The 24,231-nt window shown below is 37.6% G+C and overlaps 1 protein-coding gene across 3 annotated transcripts in view; it reads right to left on the reverse strand.

Annotated features, from left to right (window-relative positions):
- Positions 1-5,239: 5,239 nt before the first annotated feature.
- The window catches only part of cdh5 (cadherin 5), a 68,320-nt gene continuing 49,328 nt past the window's right edge, over positions 5,240-24,231 (reverse strand). For all 3 annotated transcript variants that reach the window (XM_042220915.1, XM_042220914.1, XM_005922460.3), the window contains 8 exons: positions 23,956-24,098; positions 23,735-23,868; positions 22,629-22,738; positions 21,757-21,859; positions 16,426-16,556; positions 16,114-16,228; positions 11,603-11,735; positions 5,240-10,584 (listed from right to left, as the gene is read on the reverse strand). In XM_042220915.1, the coding sequence (XP_042076849.1) occupies positions 10,200-10,584; positions 11,603-11,735; positions 16,114-16,228; positions 16,426-16,556; positions 21,757-21,859; positions 22,629-22,738; positions 23,735-23,868; positions 23,956-24,098 (1,254 nt within the window). In that variant the 3' untranslated portion in view covers positions 5,240-10,199. The remainder of the gene's footprint in view (positions 10,585-11,602; positions 11,736-16,113; positions 16,229-16,425; positions 16,557-21,756; positions 21,860-22,628; positions 22,739-23,734; positions 23,869-23,955; positions 24,099-24,231) is intronic.

The raw sequence follows: 24,231 nt of genomic DNA on the forward strand, positions 1-24,231 counted from the left end.
TGCTTCAATTCAGCAGTACCAGCTGTTCCAAGGCTCCTTAACAGGATATGGAGAAAACAAAGAGTGTTGAGCATGGAGAGGATGGAAGGAAAAAGAATATCTTTTTCTTCACATTGTGAAGCGTTTATTGTTCACAGGCAGGATGTTAGTCAAACAGGTCTCCTTGTTGTGTGGAGAAACATCTCGTAGTGCATTTTTCACTAGAAAATGCCTCGTGTGTCTTTTCTTTAGTCAAACAGGGAACCACGGCATGTCTGTGGTTCCAACAAATATGAGCTTTTAGACATGGGCAGTGTCTGTATTTGTGCTCCTGTTTTTGTAGGGCTGTTTTGAACTTGGGTTTATTTGTCAGTGTGTCATTGGGATGTTTGATGCAGCTCTGCTTTTGTGATGGTTGACTGCAGTGCTTTTTAAACCAGGAATGAGGGCTAGGACTGCTGCCAATGGGCATACATTTGGGAGGGGTACTGGTAAATTTCAGTAATCTGCTCTGCCATGACTTACACATTGAACCTTTACATCTGGCAATTCCATGATCTACCTATTTATCTACATGCCACAGCTTTATTTCTTCCCATTGCAAAGACAACAGCACATCTGCTTTACAGACCGTCAGAGGACATGAAAACAAAAGCAACCCAATTGCAAATCCTCATGCACAACACGAGGCCAGAACCTTTGTATGTCAGTGTTTAGTCTGTAGATGTTTGTGTTACACCACACTGAAATATTTGCACAGACAAGCAAAAGAAAACATTTTTCTCCTTCTGCAATAACAACAGAGACAGACCGTTTTATTTACGAGATTTTATCGAAAGAGCTTGGCGAGAAGACGAGTTGGAAGGCTTTATAAAAAACATCAGTTTATCTGTGACAATGGAAGAAATTCTTCACGTTTGATTGGACAGAAAGAAAATCCATTTTCGAAAGATTGCTCCCTGTTAAAGCCCATTGACATTTATATTGACTTCTTTTTACTGTAAGATCAAAGTGTTTCAGATCCAAAATACCACAGTGCACATGTAATTAGGCACAGGTGCATGACTTTGTGGAAGGCACAACATTTAGATTTATTCATTTAAAAATAGTTTTTTTTAATGTCACCCTCTTTATGCAACATTTCTTTGAAAGTTTCTTTTAAATGACTTCTAAATGAAAACATTCTTTGGTTGCATCATAGACATTTTCTCTTGGCTGCACATGAGTTGGAAAATTGAAGACATTTGTGCATTTCTTTTCCATTATTTTCTGCTGAGTCATTTTAGATCTGAGATCACAGTTTTGACAGTTTGAAATATTCTTTAACTTTCATCTAGCATCTATAATGAATGTCTAAAGGGTAAATCTAAAGGGTCTAAAATATAAATGTTTCTTCTTACACTAACAATACTCTGTGTAAACTATTAGACATACAATCTGAAGGATAATGTAAGGGTAGATTGTTAGCTCTTGTTGAAATCTTGAAATAAGGCTGCAAATATAGAATATCAGAAGGAAATATCATGCCTAAAAACCTACGCATATCATATACCTTAACCAAAATAATCTGAAGAAGTGTGAGCACTTAAAACGTTTCCCTTACAGATACCTGTGCCACTCTCTCACATTCATCTGTGCTATTTTTTTATGCCAACAAACAACAACAGCCGCTCTTGACAAGACAGAGCGCTCTCTAACTGGATTACATGCTGGAGTCATGTAAACAGCTACCCGTATCAACTCCTTTTGCATGTAAACACATACTGCACCCCACTTCAAAATTCAGACTTTCTTTGATCAGGCTTCAAAGGATTATCCATTTGCAGTCTCCATGTAATCTTTTTCAAGTATAAGCATGCCTCACTTTAATAGTCTGATTTTTGTAGTTTGACCGTACCACAACGTTTAGCACATGGCTGCCGGCTAGTCCTGTCCCATCCTCACCACAAATGGACCAAAGTTGAGATGAGGCTGAGACACAAGTAGAGATGGGATGGAAGTATGTCTCTCTCCTCTCTCATTCAACATTTTCTTTCCTTTTCAGTCTCTCTTCTTCATGCAGACATCTGTCACATCTCCCAGCTATGCTGCTTGCCTGAATAACTGATGACAGACTGGTGTCTGTGCATCTCAAAAATCACAGTAAAAGCTATTTAAAAGCATCCCACTTTCTTATTAGACTGAATTAGGGTGTAATTGTAAATGTGAGAAAATATGAAAGCTTGAATGCTGATAAATGTGCAGGGCTTGAGGGTCGTAAAGTCATTGTGCTCTCTAGGTAGAGCTAATGAGAAGTTCATTGTTTAAACATACAAAGTCTTTAAACCAGAGTGTTCTAATGGGAAAAATATGTTGTTCATTCAGATGCTGACAACCACTAATGACTGCTGGTTCTCAGAAGCAATGGTAAAAGTAGGGTGGTATAGAGTGTAGGATAATCAGTATTTTTTAATATGCATATGAATTATTTTGTAAGGCTAATTATGTATTCTGATGTCAACATCAAAAGACTTGTGAAAAGGTTTATAAATATATACAGGTATTAGCTTGTAGGTTGATATAAGGCCAGTAATACTGCACCGAGTAAAGCCTGAGGGTGTAAGAACACTGGTCCTAATTTATAGCATAATTTATCAGCTAGATCAAGATCACAAAATTTCCACTCTCGAAGTTTTAACTCTGTGTGTGTTTGTGTGTGTGTGCGAGGGTGTGTGTGTGGGGCTCCCAAGAAGTCCCAAAAGAGCGGATGTCACTCTGGTATTTCCTTCTTATTCACGTCTGTGTCTGTTTCTCTGTTTTAACCCCGTGGACATGTAGAATGAGTCACGTCGCATATGGACATGATCACATATGGAGGTCTGACACCCAAATCCACTACAGGCCCTACAACAATAAAACTGCACGAACCTGAGGTGAATTTACACTCATGTTAAAAAAGGAGAAAAACACAGGATATCCTCCAACTCACATCTGATCGCTTGTCAAGGATTAAGGGAGGGAGATCAGAGCTTTTCCTCACACGGCCCCACAATGTGTAATCTTTGACATGCTGGATCATTTTACACAAAGGAACAGAGCTGGTCTCACCGTGTTAGAGAACTTGCTAGTATTTTGGTTTCTCAGACCCATGTTGACACTTTAAACCTGACAAAAAAACATTTAGTGCGTTATCCCGGTAAATTCCACTTTTTCTTTGCATGAGACTTAGGTGTGTTTTTGTCATGAAAAGGCAGACACACCACATATGGTACCTGCTGTTCTTTTTCTTTGTTTCTTGTTGTTCTTCAACAGAGTGATGTGACAGAAAAAATTGTTCATGTTCGCCTCCTTTTCTCTTGGATTTCTTACATGAGTCACAGGCACTTTTGATACTGAGTAAAACCTTAAAAAAACTTGAAGATTAGTTAGGTGTTTAAGAATTCTCACCCCTATCATATTAATTTGTTGAACAGTATCTAGCCATTAAGGATCCTGTGATTAAGTTTGGTTGATTATGTAAACAAAAAAAGCTTTGTGTTGAATGAAAACACCCCATTGAGTTGTTTTCAGCCCATCAAATTTTTATTATCAGTCCTTCACATATATGCATATACTATAATCTCAGGGATTGCTATTACTCTGTGGAGCATTAAATATTTTCAATATGTTCTTTCAAGCTGTATTGTAAGCCTTCCGATATAACATGCTCTAGAAAAGTCTTAAGTCACTCCTCATTTCTTTATATTCTGCTTGCAAAATGGTAAATATGTGCAGCTATCTATTCAATAATGTGCAAACACACATGGAAATACACTATATGAGGCAAAAACAGAATTTGGACAGTTCCAACAAACTTAAAAGTCAATATTTATTATCAGCACCTTTATTCTTCAGTAGAGTCTGAACTCAAGTCAAGTCCTCTTCCAATTTCTTTAAGTACTCTTAATAGTAATAGTTCTCCAGGCTTCTTGAAGGACATTCGAAAGCTCTTCTTTGGTTGCTGGCTAAATTTCTCTGTTTCCTCTGTATTATTGTAGGGTCTTTACTTTACAATATAAAGCACCTTGAGGCAACAGTTTTTGTAATTTGGCGACGTATAAATAAAAAGGAATTAGAGTGCCTTTAGTTCTGTCAAGATCCCACAATACTTCAATAATGTTGAGTTCTGGGCGCTGGAGAGGTTATTCAAAGTGTGTTTTTCTGTCCAGGTATGCTTTTACTGTATTAGCAGTTTTCTTGGCATCACTGTCATGCTGAAAAGTTTCTTAAGGAAATGACTTTCACATGTTCATCTGCTGTAGATAGTCTTTTTTTTTTCTTTTGCCCTTCACTTGTCCAGTTTCATTACATTTTTAAGGACACCCTTGACACCTTGCTGAGATTTGCCAAGTTTGCAGCTAATAGCTCTCTGGGATATTATATTCATTGATTTGGCTGAAGAAATCAGAAAAAATTATGCATTTTTGCGACAGGCTGCTAATAAAATACCTAAAGATACAATTTACAATATTTTTTCTTTGTTAAGTTGTTTGTTATGTGTAGGTACACCACTTATTGAGTTAGGTGCTTTTTTATGCTTGACTGATTAGTAGGTCAGTTAAATAGATTAACAAACACACCAAAAAGCAAACAAACAAAATCATTCCTCTGAAAATGGCCTGGGTTGAAAAAGAATTAAAAAGCAGCCAAAGACCTTCAGAAAATCTATGTGGAGGACTATTGCTGAAGACCACTTAAAAATACAAGAACCTCTGGCTACTTGAAGTCATCTGGGGTGGCTCAAAACTGGAGGCAGCCACTTACTGGCATCATGTATCATATCATCAGATAGTGGAATTTACAAGCTGATGCAATTTGAAATGGTTGTAAGAGCTTACTTGAATACTTTTTAGTATAAAAATAAACCGGTGAGCTAGTACATCCACATTTATTCAGCACAGATGTCTTGGCTATAGCTCAGGAGGTAGAGCAGCTCATCTACTAATTGGAAGGTTGGTGGTTTGACCCTTGGCTGCTCCATTCACCTATCATACTATCCTTGGGCAAGATGCTTAACCCAAGTTGCTTCTCAAGCACCCAAGTGTGAATGTTTGATCTACCCTTAGGTATAGAAAAAAAAAAGTGCTTCTCTAAATGGGCGAATGAAACATGTTGTGTAAAGCTCAAGCAGAGCAGAAATGTGCTGTATATAAACCAGTCCATTTAACATTTTATAGTTCATTTGGTGAAATATTTTCTTCTGTCCCAAAGTGTCAGTAAAAATCACCAGATAAACAAAACATATTTGAGTGGATTTTTATTCTTCTACACTTACAAAAATTCATGTAATAAAAAGTAGTTGCTGTACACCATAAAACACTATAGAAAACATCGTGTTCACCATCAAAAAAAAGCATTTTTTCTTTTTCTTTACATGTTTTTTTTTTAAAGAGTAAAGGCACATGTCGCTCCCTTGCAGACCTTAATGTTTTCACACAAGAGAAATGTGGTTTCTTTCCCTTTTTTGTTTTTTTTAACTGGTCTGATACTCATTTGTGTGTATATCTACATGGGTACAGTCATGGTACAATCACAAGCACCCTTGCACACACACACACGCACACACACACACAAAAGTGGACACACAAGCAGAAAGTTACATATTCACTCGAGGACTCATTCATGCATCAAACACTATTTTCTTTCATGTGCTGAAACTGAATCTAGTTTTCCTTTATACAGCAATTAAAAAAAGAGAGTGTCAAGTTTATAATCCTTTAAATACAGTTATTTAGGCAAAAATAATAGCAACAATAAGAAAAAAATAAACAAGGTGAGGCCAGAGAAATATCCCTATTAGGCACATTTTTTCTATATACATTTCAAAATAAAATCCCTTGTTGAAACATTAGACAAAAACAGAAGAAAAACACTTAAATTTTGTCTTTTAAACCACACTACATATTTTTGTTTCTTCACGTTCATGTGAAGAACTTTTTTGTGTTGGGATCCCACCCTGAGAGGTTTAATTTGCACTGCTTCCAAGGTGACTCCTTCAGCAGGGGAGGTAAATGTCCTCCCACAACCACTGATAACCAACATATCCAATTAATTATGGTACTCGTATGGCTGTCATTGTCCCGTAGCGTGTTATTGTAATACTTGGAAAATGTTGGAAGTTGCAAAATCTGATGAATAAGTGTGGAGAAGCGGGTGAAGAGCTCAAGAAAATTCCTAAAAATGAAAGCATGCTGGGCATGATGGATTGGAAGAAACATGTTAGTCTAAACCAATATGTCCAAGTCTTGGTCCTGGCAGAAAAAAGAAAAAAGAAATATGACACGCTCTGGAAAATATTACGCCATGTCTGACTATATGGTCCATGTTTTGGAAGTGTTTAATGATTGATGTATTCTATTAATGGATTTTTGTCATAAAAATGTATGTGCTACATTTTATATCGTTTTGGAACGAGCTTAACAAGTTGAAAATACTGCTGGCCAAAATTGCTAGCGAATGTCCATCTGCCTCGAATAATGTGCCAGCTTTTCTCACCTAAGTACAGCCAGCACTTGTTGCTTTTAGGAAAGTAGATAATGGAGCACCTGTCTCTGCTACAGCCTGCTGGTTTTTAACAATGAAGTTTTTCTTTTTCATGGGAACACCTTTTAAATAACAGCCATGATTACAATAATAGTGAACATACACACACGCACACACACATAAAAAAGATTACTGTTACTTTTAGAGCCACGAAATAGCTTGAAATAACAAGACAAAAAGTTTTTCTTTCACTGCACAATGAAGCAAAATTGAACCAAAGTTTACAAAGTTTGTTTCCATTCTTTGACTCAAACAAAGATGTCAGACAGAAAAATGAGCCATTGTTTGTTCACCGAGCAAGGACATGGATTATAAAACTAGCTAAGATTCTTAGATTCTAGAAATGTTTTTTTTTTTCTTAGCAGTGGTGCTTGTTGTGCCAGAATTTTTAAGAGATATTTGAAGGTTTTTTTACACTTACAAAACAGTGGGTTGCTTTTGACCAAGATCATGAGTGCAATGCCTAAAAACAATGAGGAGAAATAAACTGAAGGTAAGAGTACTTAAGATTCCATTCCTGCCATTTTGAAGCCACAAAACTGAGACTGTGTTTGTTTATTTTTGTTTTTTTTAATAAACGTAATATTTACTGGTGGGATCAGCCTTCTTTCATGAGGATGGCAAATTGTACAGGTCAAAAAAAACACATCTTTGCTCTGAGGTGTTTCTGTTCAGCTGGAAAACTAATCATTGCTCTGCATTGTTCTTTTCGTCTTTCTTTCTTCTTAACCCCCAACCTCATCCCATGCTGCTCCTTGCCTCGCTCCCTCTTCCTCTTCAAGCCCATTTCTCAGGCTGGACTTGCAGGAAGTGAGCACAATGTGTTGGCCCAGGAGAAAGATAACACAGACAGGAAGAGGCGGGCACAACCTCCCAGATGGACAGGAAGTGGAGCCCACTGTTTGGTCTCACTGATTAGACGACGGAGAAAAAGACAGCGCCGAGGAGATATGGTGAGGCAAACAAGGAGAGCAAAGCTAAGACTGAGGAGAAGGAACTGGCTAAGTGTATATATATATATATATATTTAAACCCCAACAGGAAGGCGTTGAGAGGACTTCCAGCTATTGTTTCACTGTTTATCAAAAGGCATTCCAAGCAGGACTGAGTTTTAAGGGAACAAGTTCAACTCCGATTCCTGGGACTGAATAGTAGGTTAAATAAACTGAAATGAAATTACTTTTTTTAAAAAAGAAAAAAGAAACACACTAGGCTGTGTGTGTGTTCAGTAGGGTGGTACTATCAGCAATAATTGGTGCTAGATTCACAGATGTCACAATAATCACAGACAATGGTGACCTTCTACCTTCGTGGTGCTTTATGAATGAATGCAGAAACAATGGTTTATTTCCTGGGCATTCGTTCGTGCAATAATCTAAAAGATCTGTGATTATTGTTTAAACGCTACCAAGTGCGGCCTTGCGATTGGTTGTTCCTGATTACTTAAAAGACGGGGCAGGCCAAATATCCAGCATATCTGGAAAGGAAAAAAGGAGCTACTTTGGTTTTTGAGAAGCTCTTGTGGGTATTTCTCATATTTATTGACATTTTATAGACAAAACTTCAATTTGATGCCAAGGAGCGCCGTATCCGTTGCTAAGTAGAATATCCTTACTATGTAATGCTAAAATTCAAGGTAGAAATAATCCTACACAACTATTAGGAGAAACTATTACCTAACTTTTAGTAGCTATATTAAGTAACCATCTAGACTATCAAAAAGTTTGGGGTATTTTTCATCTCAAGTTTTATGATCTGATAGCAGCCAAGAAGGTTTAGAGGTTAAAGTTATTCAAGCCACCTCAGAGTCATTGTGGCTGCCCAACTAGCTGCTTTTCCAGCTCTGTGCTTCCTGAGTTGTCTGAATTACTTTTGTTCCAGTAGGCCTCTGAGAATTAGGCTTTCATCTCAACAATAACCGTGATGATGGGTTCTGTCAAATAAACCCTCGGAACATGCTGTAATTCTGTCTGAGAAGCAGTAGCGTCATTTCCTTTCTGTCTGTCGATTGTCTTTTCTCTTTTCAGAGCAGAAGATAACTGAGAAAATGGGCAAAATGACTTACTCGGAAAATGACCTTATTCATATCAGAGGGTTGGTTTTAGGAACACAAAGCGGGAAAGGTTTTTTTAAGGTTTTCACCTTAAAAAACAGCAAAAAAAAATCAGGGACTTCTGATGCTTCTTTTGAATTCTGTTGACTACTGTTCAGACACCTGATGTCATGTCTGGACCTCAGAAAAATCACAAACTCAATGGACACGTCACAAAATAACCCATCGGACTTGACGCTCTGATGAACAAAGTAGACTTTACAGAGCTGAACTTTCCTCAGAGACGGTCTCTTCTAGTATTTCAGATGAAGAAAACATAACTGGCATCTTGCTGTGATCAAACACTTCAAACCCCTTTGAGCTTAAACTCGCGTGGCTGCTCAGAGTTTCCCAGTACAGTAACCCCCTCAAGCAATCATATTTACAAATCAAATCATCAACTACAGATCAAAAATAAAATCACCTCGTTCTCCCAGTGTTCGTGTCCCTTTTGTCAAATTTATAAAAAAAAAAACACACATCAAAGTTAGAAGAGATCACACGCCGTATACCAAAAGAGACAGAAAAAAAGAACGAAGGGGGAAAAAAAGATCAGCAGTGAGTTGCTTTCACACGCAACATTTTGCAGCCCCTGTTGGATTGAATTATTACGATTCCTTTAATTCTCTTTGTAGCAAAATGAACTAATCTTCAGAGTCTGCAATATTATATTAGCAATACATTTTAATGTTAAACAGGATATAAGGATTTAAATATATGAATTCAGTTAATCATACATTAACAGGCCAATATGATGGGGAAGGTTAATGCTTATTTTAGGGGATACAAAATGAATCGTTATAAACTTTTCATCTTCAATAGTCTGTGTCTTTTGCCAAAGTCACCACAGGGGGAAAAATCATATTTCAAAATGCTGCTGCAAAATTATTAAATGCAAAAGAAATTAAGTAATTGAGTAACATCACTGAAAGGGACTGGATTATCCATACCCATCCATAACCAACCCAACTGGCTTCACCTGCTTAGACCTTTTTCAGAATAAAAGGGTTACCGTGTAAAACTCACAACACTGCTGTAAAGGAAAATCCTCATGGTGTGGATCTCGTATTATCACCAAATAATCAGTCCTCTTGCAAATGTATGAAGCCATTATTTCTATTATTTCTATCAAAGATGTCCTGGTGTTCTGTTCCTTTAAAATTTTTCCAATATTTCACTGGAAACAGGAAAAAAGAAGAGCCTCCTTGACTCAACTTCATGGAGCTTCCAGGATTTTGATGAAGCTTTTTCTTTTCTTTTCTTTTGACTGGGAGTGAACAGACAGAGGCACAACACACTAATGGATTCACTGAATTACACATCATAACAGAAGTTAGTCATTGTTACTGGATAAGAAGGAGCTCCCTGATTTTGTTTTGAGGAGCTGGAGAAGTCTCTCAAGAACACGGTTATCTACTGTAGGTCTGTTTCTGTGTGAATCTGTATATTTCCTGCATGCTTCTGGTCAGTATGTGAGTGTATTGCTATGGCTCTTTCTGATTACTGTATCAAGCTGTATGTTTGTTATGTATGTGTATGATTTGTCATTATGTGGTGGTATGTGGTATCAGTACTGATGGTAGTAATCTGGGCCATCTACACCATAGAGCTCTGCCAGGGTCCTGAACCTCGGGCCCCAATCGTTGAGAAAGTCATAATCCAAGTTCGAACCAGTAGAGGAACTTCCCAGAGAGCTGAGACTTCCGGCTAAAGACTCGGGTCCCTCGTAGCCGTAGATGTGGAGAGTGTCATAAGGGAATCCATCTCGGTCGTGATCAGCTTCGTCTTTCTTTACCTCAATCATCGCTGCCATGTCGCCCTTACATGCGGTGGGCTGAGTGTGGTGGGGGGGTTTCTGGACCATGGCGTAGAGTGAGGGGTGGGGGCGGTGATCTTGGTGGCGAAGCAAGGAACCGTCATGGCAAGCGGAAGTGAGGATTGAGACATCATAGCTAAAAGAAAAGAGGATAGAGTGAGTAAATTTGCTGATCACATTTCTTCATCACAGAGATTTTCTGGGTACGGACATTTAAATATGTCCACTGACATATTTATTACAGAATGCTTAATGCTACAGCTCAACTATCAAGTTATATTTTATCTTTTTGTCTTTTTAAATATATTTTAGAAAGTCACCAATAGTAATGTAATGTCTTGGCTACTCTGCAACTTAGATATCCGTATATTAACTTGCGTTTGTGGCTTTTATCGGCAAACAGTGAGTTCTGGTACATTTAATATGGATAGTTTACCTGAATTATGTGGATCTCTAGTGATATTTAGAATTAGATTAGGTGAAACTAAGTCAGTAGATACATAAAAGATGATACGATTAAAGTGCAGATAAATGGAGATATAGGAGGTAGCACACTTTATTATGTGTTGTCAAGGATTTTAAAATAATAAAAAGATTATGCAAATAAACCATAAAAAAACATAAGAAACGCTGAATATATCTGTTTCATTTATTTTAAAAATATGAATATCAGGATGTAAGCAATAGAAACATAAACAGTATAAGGTAAAGAGGAATGTTTAAATGTTTAAAAAGCTGTCTATGTTCCAGTAGACAGTTTCAATCCTACATTTAAATAATTAAAGCTCCCTTCAGTTTTTGTGAGCTGTTTTTTTTATGCATGGCAGCCACAAAAGAGAAATTAATGACATAAAAAAGAGCATTAATGGCCTCACTGGCATTGCTGAAAGTGTGACTAAGAAGCAACATTTATTTTACATTTTTACTTAAAATGGATTTTCTGTCATTGTTTGTCAAGACTTTATAAATTCTTGGGTTTTTGTTGTTTCATTCAGAGGTTAAAAATCTTTCCTTTGAGAGGATTATAAAGAAAATAGAATCAAATGTAAGTCTGCAAAAAAGGGGGGCTGCTGATAAACCATGTCAGCTCATTTCAGTTATATTCAAGTTGTCAGTTTAAAAGTGTATAGCAGTGCTTCTTTTCATCTGCATACCCATTAGTGTCCATCTCTCCTCCTCCCTCCTCATCGTATGTGACCAGCTGCTCATGAATCTCTCCGCTGTTTTTCATATTGGCCAGAGAATCCTTCTGGTAGCGTTTCCTCATCGCGAACAGGATCACTATGACTTAAAAGCAGAAAAGAAACGTGTGTTTAGAATCTACTCGGCTGACATCCAGCACAGCGAATCAAAACTGCTGTTGGTAGAAAATGAAGACATCAAGAGTAAAACAAAAAGACAGACTGCATTTACTCATTTATCCTTTCAGACCAATGGCTCTATGACTGTGAAATCACGATAGAGACTCGCAACCAAAGCAGAATAAGAATGGGGCCAGGAAACAAGTGAGAAAAGTAGAGCACTGACAAGGGAATGAGACTAGAGAACAGTGCAGTGACGAAGGAGAGAAAATGAGGAATAGATGGTTTAAGGTATCTGAGACGTTCGCCCCAAGCGTGAAAACCTTAAGTGAATCTACCCAGCCAGAGACATGCACAGAGTAACTGCACAAAGAAAGACAAGAAAGGGGAGCATAAAAGACAGGAAGGGAATTTCAGTAAACACAACGAGGGAAGTGGAAATGAGTGTGAGAAAACAACGTGCAGGGGTGTTGAGAAGGAAAGGAAAGAGAAGCAGATGACGATGAAATAAACAATTGTGAAAGAGAGAAACGGGGGGAGGGGGTGTAACAATGGGAGTCTTAAATCACAAAATCAATAAAGAAAAAACATTTGTTTCAGTTCAAGAAACAAAGACAATTATCAGACTTGAGACTTTTAATTATGTCTGTCTCAAAAACAATCGAGGTAGCATGCTGTGCACAGGGCAAAATATTCTAGCAGAACAAGGCCTAACTCTAAACCTAATTATACGTGCAAGATTATAGATTATATGAAAGTATAATCTGACTCGAACTGTGACATTAGTAACTTTAAAAATTCCACTGGAACATCAATCAATCTGTGTTCCTGTAGTAAGCAGCTATGAACAAGTATGCTGTTATTCATAAATGTCTTTTATTTCCACACAGGAACCCAGCTGTGAGGGAGGTGGGTTGCAAAGTGGCTTAAACATGTAGAGCAACTGTGGGCAGGTTGAAGCAGCTATGCACTTGATTAGATATCAACCAATTGGATGTGTAGAAGGATAACAGCTGAGCTCGACTTCATAGTCTGCATGAAATAGCTCTTTGCTATTGTGTGTAAAACAATCTCAGAGAGAATGATGGGCAGCCCCTTACGATAATCCCCTTATGATTTTATCTGCAGGCTGTTACACTAGAGCCGGTCTGATCATTCATAAACTGAAGCTATAACTGTAATTGTTTCCAGAACAACCAGGCTTACTCTAAAATTAAACGAATTGACTTGTACACAACATCATGATGACATTAAAGTGGGTTCAAAAGGCCAAACTTGATAAAAAGTAGGGTAAAAGAAGCTCAGTAAAGTTTTTGATTACACGCTGCATGTCAGTGGGCACAGAGTACAGAGGAGAAGGAAGCAAGAGAAAAAAGAAGAAAACAAAAAGGGGGGAGGGCACTGATTGAGGGGAGGAGGAAGTGGAAGAAACTGGCGACTTAGGGGTGAGGAAATCAGGAGAGAAAGAGAGCGACAAGGAGAGAAGGAAGGATACATTTGACATTAGATTAGGCCCCAAGCCTCGGTCCCGATATGAACCTCTTTCTCTCTCAGCGGACGGGCAGCATTAGCCATGCCTTTTAGTTGAGGGTGAGTGGGACTAATTTAAGTTTGCATGGGAAACCAACAGATTAATCTTTTACAACACATGCTCTGCAGTTTAATAAGCTCTGGAGATATCAGACTTAGAGGGACAAGAAAAGAGAGGGGGGAAAAAAGAAGCCCTTTCTTTAGAGAAGAAGGACTGAGAAAAAATGTCTTTTCGTGTGTCAAACCCGGCTTCATGTGAGAAAATGTGCCTGTGAATGGGGAGCACGCTAAATTGCTTTGGGCCCTGACAGATAATGACAAGTGCATTAAATAGTTAATCTAGCCTGTGTTGGGGCTGTTTGATAAAGAGAAGGAGAGATAGAAGGGGGAAGTTAGGGAGACAGAGAGACCCACAGGGAAAGAAACAGAGGAAGGGGGAGATGAAGGGAAAAAATGAAGGGGAAAAGGCCCGATAGTGAAGGAGTGTATTAATAGTTAATAGGTTGAGTGTTTGGTGGTGCTTGATAAGCAGACGGCACCTAAAGAACTGATAAACTCCCCTCATTACCACTCCTATTCTTCTGCTGCTTTTCCCACAATTCTCCTCTTCCGTGTCTCTCTTCTTTAACCTCTTTCTGTCTCTCTGTCACTCAGCCGGTCTCATTCCACCTCAATTCACCGTCTTACATCTGTCCGCCTGTTTCACCACTCTCCATATCCAATATCTAAGTCTTGATATACACTTTTTTCCACGCGTCACTTTGCCTCCATCCCTCCTTATCTTAAAGTTCCTCTTCTTTTTTCCTTCCTTCTTCAGTACATCTCATGCCACATCCCTCTTGTTTGGCCAAGTATCTCCAGTGTGCCTCTCATCCAACATGACAACTGTCTCTTTTTCCCAAAGAAATACAAAAAAGGCAGGGGGCGAAGGTATCAAAGAGAATATTGAGTGCACAACTACAGGCATTATTTTCACATCCGCCGCTGCATTATTCATAAAACCAACAACACCAGAAGGGGAAAACGTTCCCCGCAAAACACAAATCTTATTTATCGCAAAGCAAGGGCAAGTGAATCTGTGCACGTGTCCCGATCACTCAGCACTGGCTTTTTGCATCTATCACTGATGCTGTCTTCATGAATTTCTCTCAGAGAATAACAATATATACAGAAGTTCTCTGCTTACCGGTAAAAAGTTAAAGAAGAATGAAGAAAAGTACTATTTTTACATTACTGTCTGTCTAAACATTTAGGCATCGATCTTTGATTCAATCTTCAAATATTTCACAAAAGCTTGTTTATTATTTGTTGTGTGTAAATGCAAACAAACCCAAAACAAGGCGAGTGAAAATGTTGTTTTTTTCCCTGTTGTTTAGAATTTTTTTCAAGTCCTATTGTTCATTTTTAAAACTTTTCCTACTTCCAACAACAACATTTTTTTTTATCCAATCTCTATTCCAGGCATAAACATGGCTGTCTACACAGTGGGTTAAAATGTTTCATTGCCCTTTCTGTTTGAAAGTTGTATCTCCTTTTTCACTTCCAGATCCCCTTGGGTGTGCTTTGCTTCATCCATACCCATATTATGTTTGAGTTTTTTCAGCTGCTCTCTCATTAGTTTATTTGATTTGGCACATTTTTCCAAGCATGTGACCCCTTCGAGCATTTTTTGCGTTTCCTCCTGGTCTCAAACCAGAGATCTTTCACACATAAGGTGAAAGTGTTAACCACTACACCACAAGACTCACACCCTGGAGTACACTTCAGTGAGTCTCTGAGGGTGAGAAAACACATCTGACCACTGGAGAACAGTGGAAAAATAGATTTTTAGCTAAGATAAATTTCTAGCTTTGAAATCAGTCAAAATGCTTTTGCATTTCACGAGCCAGACCGAGTTCAGAAATTAAACGATTCTGCAAAATGAAAATGGTTTTGTTTCTGAATGTTTATTGGCTTTGTTATTCCAAGAAAAACAGGAAAACATCTTTTTTGGAAAATAGTCAAATGTTGGAAAAAGCCAAAAATAATTACTATTGTAAGACAGAAGATGACATTAAGCAGGTCCTCTGGTATTAAAGGTGAAAAGCTATAGTCTTAAGAAAAAACTTGTCATTTGGATATATGAATTTTCCTGTTGCATTATAATCCCATCATTATGTGCACTGATATTGCACATGCCATTATGTGTAACTTGGACAGATTCTACAATACGAATGCAAAAAAATGCAATAAATATTTCAATGCATTTCCCATACTTTCAGCATAAATGCAAATATTCTGGGAATGATGTGTTTTCACCTTTCTATATATTCTAACACAGACAAGCATAAATAAACTTAAAACAATATAGAGATAGTTACTCAAGCAAGTTCACATGCAACCAAATCGGGATTACCTAATATCATAACAACTTAAAACGTAATTTTCACATCATATTCATGATGGACGGTATAAAAAAAGGATGCTGAAAAAACAGATATATTATTATGCTTTCTTCCTGTCAAAACCTGACACCTACAATACCCAGAATGCAACTCAACCACTGATAGATCTGTCAGATATCTGTTCAGGTTTCTTTTGGCCTCAAGCAAAGATGAGCAGAGAACAGACATCATTGCACAACTTCTAGTCATCTGTGACATCACTGAGGTTCAGATTTTATGCAGCTAAAAAATAATTTTCTTATAAACATTAATACTCTTAAAAAAGCCTGTACACAGACTATAGCATTAAAAATCTCAAGGTTAACCCTTTAAGATGGTTCTAAAAGTCAAAACAATGAAAGAAGGTAGAAAAAACAAGTAGTATAACAAAAAAAGTTAAAAATAACTTACCGAGAATTGTCAGTATGCAAAGCAAAATGGCTGTCAGGGCATGAACACTGACTCCCATTCTCCGAGCCTCAGGTTTGCAATAAGTACGATTCCGGTTGGGATCACACTGACATATCTACAACATATTACCAATCAGTCGGTCAGTACCTTGCCTGAATGTCCATTTACTGAACATTCATTGAAGCTACATATTTACTGCATTAAAACTGGGTTTACAGAGACAAGACATTTCATCTTTACAATTATTTAAAATTATCAGTGCTAAAATAATCTCAAGCAGCTTTCAATATCACACACACAAAAAATGCATACCCCAACTGATACTGTGGAGACGCTGCTCTTGGAGGGATGTCCTCCGTCACTGACCCTTATATCCACCTTGTAATTCTTGGGGTCATCCAGGCTGAACGGGCCCTGTTTCACAATGAGAGCTGCTGTGCCATCTATACAAAGAGATACAAGAAAATACACATAGTAAGTTAAGTACAAAATATCACACCACCTTTGCTTCACAAATTTCCCTTAATTTGCCTCACCCATCACCTCGTTTCACTAAAGCAAAACTAATGCTCACCTGCTCAGTCTACAAAGTCTATTTATGTGAGTCATGCTGAACAGATAAGACTAGATTTGAGATAAGACAGCGAGGAGAGAGTGACTAAATAAAGGCAGAGAGATCATTTGTGGTTACGGCTTTGATGCATTTCAGATTGGAGTCAATTAGGATCATAAATAATCACAGAACATAAAAAATCTGCAAAAGCAAATCCTACAAGGAGCCAAGGCGGTTTTTAAATGAAGTGGCAGAACAAATGTATTAACATAGATCGCTCTCCTTGTTGTTGTCATTGGAAATATCTCTTCATTACAGACTACTCTGTATGTAATTTGGTCTATCAGTGACCAGACAAAGTCTGATACAGAAAACTTTGGTCATCTCATTGCCGTCGTTTACATTTTGTGGCCTCTCATCGATTCTTTTCTGCTTTTCTTGCCCCTCACCCCCCCATTTCCTGGCACATGGGAACCCCCAGTGTTAAGACAGAGGTTTACCTTCTCACTCCCATTCAGCAAGAGTAACTGCCATATTGACTTGTTGTAATAATGTATGATCTTCAGTTACAATAAAAAAAGGCACCTTGAGATTACTGTTATTGTGACGTTATTAAAAAAGCTATTAAAAAAGAACTGAACTGAATTGCAGTTTTAGTTAAAAGAAACTTGTTGAGTAGATTACATCGATGTCCTTTTCATAGACCTGAGCAACAATACAGTCATTAGTCAAACTCCTGGCAGGCAGAAATTTCCTGCCAAACGCTTTCCTCCACAATATCCCACCACTAGAGGAATTTCAGAGAACACAATGGCAGGAAGGACCCTTCTGAATACTCTCAAATAAAGAAACACATTCAGTAGCTTTGGTTTAAGGTCAAGTTCAAACAAAAACAACTTTGCGATTTTTGACATTTGGACTTGAAGTTCAAATCCAGAGTGTTTAACAGAAGCCCTGATTTTTCACCAGCATGAATAACTTCCTGCCTGAAAGCATTTTCACAAACACTTGCATAGAGTCAAAGTATGTTCTTACACTTAAAGTCCTTTAAAGTGTTGCAATTCTTTTTCATGTACAAGTATTTCCAGCGAAAATCAGGTCACACTGTCTTGTGTGATTTATATAGGGGAATACTGAGAATGTTTACTGAAAAGATCTATTCCAGTATTTGTTCCATTGTGTGTTGAACACACAATCATTTCTACCTTGGAAATGAAAATATATTAAATACCTGCACCACAATTTAATTATTTATTTATTGTTTTTAAACTCTTCATGAAGGATATGTGATATTGTTGCTCTTTGAATTTGCAGTTGAAAGAATGCTCATGAACACAAATGAGTATATAAACTCTAAAACTGTGCTGCAGGTATTTCAAGTGTCCGTGTATATGGGAAAGGCAGCAATAATGAATACAGGAGAAGATTCAGTTCTGTAACAATTCCTCAATGCCTTATAGGAAATAAACAGTGATGACACTCTGGTGGTATCCAACCACGTGTGGCGTCCTTTTTGCATTGATCTTTAACCTATGCAGAGGTTACAGAAACACACTTGTGTGTATTATCCCAAAAGGCCAAGAGCACATAACATACAGGACAGTGGAGCTCGTTTCAAAGAGAAAAAAGTACATGATAACAAAACAAAAAAACAAACATCAAAAATAAAAAAAACATGCTTGAGAAGCACTGCAATTTCTATTGTTTTTAACCATTTATCTTCACTACAAATACATTCTTTATCTTCTGAATTCTGATTTCTCTGCACGATGAACTAAACTAAATGATGAGACAAAAGCACGAACATGAATGAGACTAGTCTATATACACAAAGTCTTCCACATAATTTTGACTCTATTCCCAGTCACAGGACATAGGGATGAACAAGGCTCTGCATATAAGGTGCTTAACTAAGTTTACTATCTCAATAACCAAGATAAACCAGATAAAGCCTGTATGACAACATCTGCAAAGGTATGTGTGGAAGGATATGGTTGTAAATGAATCCTTAACTAACCGAATAAAAGATGAAACAGCTTCTGTCCGCCCTTCATCTCATCCCTCCTCTCCGTCTCGTCTCCTGCTCCGTTTTTGTTTGATTTAATCTCTTTCCTCTCTCTCTGGATATTTCTCACTATCCTCTCTTTCTCTTTCTTTTTCTATTTACATATTTTTCTTCCGGCATCCTATTCATCTTTTCTTATTTTGTTTCCTTGTTTTCCTACCTCTCCTTCCCTTTTGTCTGTCCAGCATTAATGGGCTAAGCTTCATGTAGTCGTGTGGTCGGAACATGGAGTCCTGTCACTTCACTGTGCAGCTACATTGACTGTTGGAGTGTGAGATTCTTTGTGAATCCCATAATGAAGGTTGTTTTTTGCAAGTTTTAAAGAGCTGGTAGTCGATGAATATTTCAAAAGCCTTCACTTTGCAGCTCTTGTTGTGTGTGTGTGTGTATGTGTGTTTGTGTCTCTAGGCCATGTTTTAGTTTGTGTGTTAAGTGGTGTGAGGTGTTGTCAGATGGGTTTTGGGGGGCACAGTCTTGAGCCACAGAGGAAAACATCGGTTTGCACTGACAACCAGCACTTTACCAAACAGCTACCTTCTTCTCTCTTCTCTCCTTTTCTCTTTCCCACCTTTCTTGCATCCCTGTTTCCTCTTCACCTTTTTAACCACTGCTCTTAAAATGTGGTGTTTCTAATGTTCTTTCATGTCCTCATCTTCTCTTGCTACTTTGTTCTGCAAGTGTCCTTATTTCATTTTTCATCCCATGCTCTTCTTTCTTCTCCTCCCCTCTCAAGGCACTGCTTTTCCTCCCTCTTCATTAGTTTTAGTCCTCTTTTATCTCAGGTTCTCATCTACTGTTATTCTCCTTCTTCACCCTGGCGTTGTTCCCGCTAGTGCAGGGTCCGCTCTTCGGCAAAGGTTTCTCCATTTGGTTCTGTCCAAGGGGTCCTCGGGTGATGCATTGACGGACTTAATGTCTTCCTTGATTTTGTCGGTCCACCGTTTCTTCAGTCTGCCTCGAGACTGTTATTCTCCATTTAGTTGTCTTGGATTTTCTATTTTTCCTTTCCTTCTTTAATCTTTGCCTTACGTAAAGCATCCATTTCAGTTTTATCTTCATTTTCTTTTTTTCTTTTACTGCTTGTAAGTCTCTTTTGGTTCAGTTCCTCCTGCTCTCCTCTTAGTTCTGAACTTCTTGCCTTTTTTAAAATCTTTTCTTGCACCTAAGCCTAATTTTTCCTTGCTTTTGCACTACTCTGTTTTTCTTTCCTCCTTCAGTTCAACAAGTCAACCCCTCTGGGCACGTGCACGAGTGGAATTTGTTGAGTAAAATTCACATCATTTTTCTGTTTATCTTCTTTTCAATATGGTTCAGGTTTCAGATTAGATAGATTAAATACTAACCCTTACCTAAATGTTTCATCTGATTACCTTAGGCTTTCATTTACTTATATATTTTTTTTATTTCTGACTGCAACAGTTGGTATGAATTTCCCTCTGGCTGTCATGGATAATAACTGAATATGATGATAAAAATCATGAATGCACTTTTACATCTGCTGTTATGTATCCTATATTGAATGACCTCTCCCCTAAAGCTGATACCAACAAATTTCTCTCAGGATCATACCTCTTCATATGTCACATCAGTTAATTCAAGCTAAACCTTTTTCATTTGTAAATATACAGTACACCTACATATTTTTCCCCAAATGACATCAGTACTATTCACTCTTTGAGCTCTTTGCATATGGAATAATCAAAATGAGATGTCTGCATGCTGGCGCCAACTAGCTGGTTCATTTTAGTGTCTACAGACATACTACATCCTGAAAAAGACCACTTGCATCATTTAACGAATGAGAATCAAACAGCCATCATGCCTTTGAATCCTTTGACTACTTTGAAGACATTAGTTACAGAGGTTTTAGTATTGTGTGTGTTAATATTAATAAGTTTTCTCTGATTAAAATTCTTTGTTCATCCCTAATATATTCCAATGTGTTAATTACTCCTCATTTAATGAGAAAAACTAAAGCATGATATAGATATGCTAAATTAAATGAGCAAATCAGCATGTCAGCACAATCCATCCCAAAATACTAACAATACTGGTTAGTTTTACATGTGACCTTTAGCAGTTTCACTGATTTTTTAAGCACAGGCGTAGACAGTTCATTTTCATGTGCAAAACATAAGACGTGCATTTTTTTTTCTAAATTAAATGTAATCACAATTAGCATCACAATTAGCACTAAACCTGTAAATTAGTTAGCGTGTCTAATTTAGATATTCTTATCGTTATATTTTGCACATTGAGAAAGGAACTCCCACTGAGAAATTTTGTCACTGTTCTCTTGGTAAATACCCAAAGTAATTTTTTTATGCCAGAACCCAGTTTGCAGTGCTACAAGTTATTAGTAAACCAGGCCCATAAAATATATATCACCAGTCTGTCACAGGGGGATCATATAGAAGCAAACAACTCACACGCACAGCCTATTTAAATTAACCACTTGCTAATATGAATGTGTTTTGCCGTACCTGGTGAGAACCCAAGTAGGCACAAGGAGATCATGCAAACTCCACACAAAAAAGACCCTAGCCAGCCACTGAACTTGAGCCCAGGACCTCTTTCTACAGTTTCCATAGTTAGTAATTGTCCACTTGATGTAGTTTCTCTTTTTTCCGTCCTTGAATGTATTATAGACCTCTCGACAGCACCACTTTGTGTTACTATGCTCTTTGAACATCATCAGCTGTGACAAGGTTACAACACAGAGGGAGTTATCTTCAAGCCCATCGAACTGATAGCTCTCATTATTTCCAGTCTTTGTTGTGCATTTTAGATAGTACTTATGGTCCCAGACAGGCTCTCAAAATCTCCCGTCTGGCTTAAAGAACTGAAGGATGTTTTTGGAAGTTAAAATAATTTTACATTTCAAAAACAGAACATTGGGCTTCACATAGAATTCCAGTTGTTGCATAGCAACAAGTTCCAAGGCTAGTGCTTGCTCAGAGCACCATTTAAAGCAACAAGCAAGAAAAGAAAAGTAAATAAATGTTCAGTACACAGAAGGACTTACTGCCATAGTTTCTGATGGAGAAGTTGGAATTCTCACTCGCCAGACTGAAAGTGAAGGCAACTGGCTGATCATCTTTATCTGTGGCAGTCAAGGTTCCAATTATCTGAGGAAAGACCAAAAAATGACTCTAAAATTAACCTTTCTGCACATTGACTGCACATTTCTGCAGTCAATGTGTGCAGTCCATATATGTAAATTATATATGCACTGATTTATGCAGACATGTATGGCATGCATGTGAATCATTGAGTCATCGACTGCCATGTACATGGCACGTGACAAAAACACCATTTTAGGTTGGGATCCAAATTTCAGATTATGTATATTAAAGTCACAATTGGAAAAAAAATCAAAAACTTAACTGTAAATAATGGAGAAACCTATTGTAGCTTCCCAGGCTCCGTTATTGAGGAGACAGACAGTTAAATATGCGTTTAGGCTTTTATGTAAAATGCATTCATTACCCCAGCTCATCACATGCTTGGCTTCACGTGAGTTTTAATTCAGAAGACACATCAACAACAATTCAGCATGATCTGTTGGCGTTTAGTTTCCATTAAGATGCATCCTCTAATAATAAGAAACAAGCTTCTCCTCATGTTTTCTCCTAACCTGACACAGCAGATGGCTGCCTTTCCCCGAACCTGGGTCAGCAGAAGATTTCTTCCTGTTAAAAGGGAGTTTTTCCTTCCCACCATCTGCTCATAGCAGATAATTTGACTGTTGTGGGATTTTCCTGAATATTTAGAGTCTTTACCTTATAGTATAAAGCCACTTGAGGCTAATGTTTTTGTGTGATTTGGTACTATATAAATTAAAAAATATAATTAAAATCTATAAATAGTATAGATATAAAAACTATCACCTCTTACCGTATTAGACTCGTCGTTCTCACATATATAGATGTCGTCAGCTCTGAGTTCAGGTTCATTGTCATTCACATCCTGAACATTAATATTAACTTTTACAACTGACTCTAAACCTAGAGAGGAAAGAAAACATCAGATTAATGACACGTCTAACAATGAAAATAGTCCAAATAAATGCGCAAAAGCTGCAAACAGAGATTCAAGAGGGCATTCAGTAGTGATAGTATAATTTAGTCTCATTCAGTATTTGCGGAGGAGATGCAAATGTGGAAACAACTGCACTTTTTGTTTCTGCAACACTTTGTGTCATTTATCTTAAAATACTGAAGCCACATAGAAATGAAATATAAAAGTTCTTAAACTAAGGATTTAGTTGTCATTTACCTTGATGCGCCAATGTAACAGTGACTAACTATGCTGGAGATTAGTGTGTATATCTCTGTCACTGAAGGACTAGATTAAAGGTCAAGTAACTGAAAGCATTTCTATTTGTGAGCTGTTTGTTGGACAGCTATTTTCGTCACATTAAAGCATCTTTTACATTTATTTTATATCACTGATGTTCTTTTTGAATATTCATCTTTTGATAAATATGTGAGTCTCTTTTTTGTCTCTTGTACTAAGATTTTGAATCTATCTTTAGTACAGAACATGTACTGTATACCGAGGACCTTGTCAAGCTCAGGGGACCATTGTCTTCCTTAAACGCTGTGACAAGCCACTAAAATAGATCTCTGTATTTCATTCATTGCTGATCTAAAAATATAGAGTTTGGTTTGGAAGCTGGAAGTGAACAAAGAGGCAGTCTAATGTGATTTTCCTGCTTACTCTCTCCTTCTCATGTGGGTCGACCAGGTGTTATGGTGGTGTGTTAAGTCTGTAAAAATCCCTGTTAATGTGTTACACTCCCATCCTTCAATAAATCTACAAGAGATGTTCAGCCAAGAGAACAAACTGTCTTTTTTGGCCTTTGTACTTTAACTCCCTCCCTGTATGCACATTGCTGTTGTTGTAAAACACGTGGTTTCAATTTTTCATGTGAGGATGTATTGTTTAGAGGAAAGGGATTAATAAACCCTGTACAGCTCTTATGAGAGTGTGTGACATACCACTTGGCTCCTCTTGCGCCTTAACTTGAAACATGTGTGTGGGCTTATCCTCTCTGTCCAGATTTCTCAGAGTGTACAGTTGACCTGTGAGTCGGTTGATACCGATAGGACAGTCCGGCTGCATGATGGAGAACCTAAACAGAGAGACCAAGATCACTCTAACAAACACTTTACAGGATTAGTAACACTATTACTTATTTTGGGGAATGAGTGCAGCATACTGTATGGTTTTGTTGGCTCTGTCAGGATCTCTGGCTTTGATGAATCCTATGTTGTTCACATGCATTTCTTCCTTCACGTTAAAGCTGTACATGTCCTCAGAGAAGATCGGTGGCTCATCTACATCTAACACGTTGATGTTGACCTGGCAATTTTAAATGATTTAAATGATTGCCAACAGTTTAGACCAACATTGGAAATGTAATTGTACTAGGAATATAAAACTATGAAATGTTTTGTTTAATTTTTTTTCTATAATCCTTTACACAGCATCACAC

The sequence above is a fragment of the Haplochromis burtoni genome, unplaced genomic scaffold, assembly GCF_018398535.1.
Source record: "Haplochromis burtoni strain Fernald_Lab_line unplaced genomic scaffold, NCSU_Asbu1 Contig_57, whole genome shotgun sequence".
Classification (NCBI taxonomy): Eukaryota; Metazoa; Chordata; class Actinopteri; order Cichliformes; family Cichlidae; genus Haplochromis; species Haplochromis burtoni.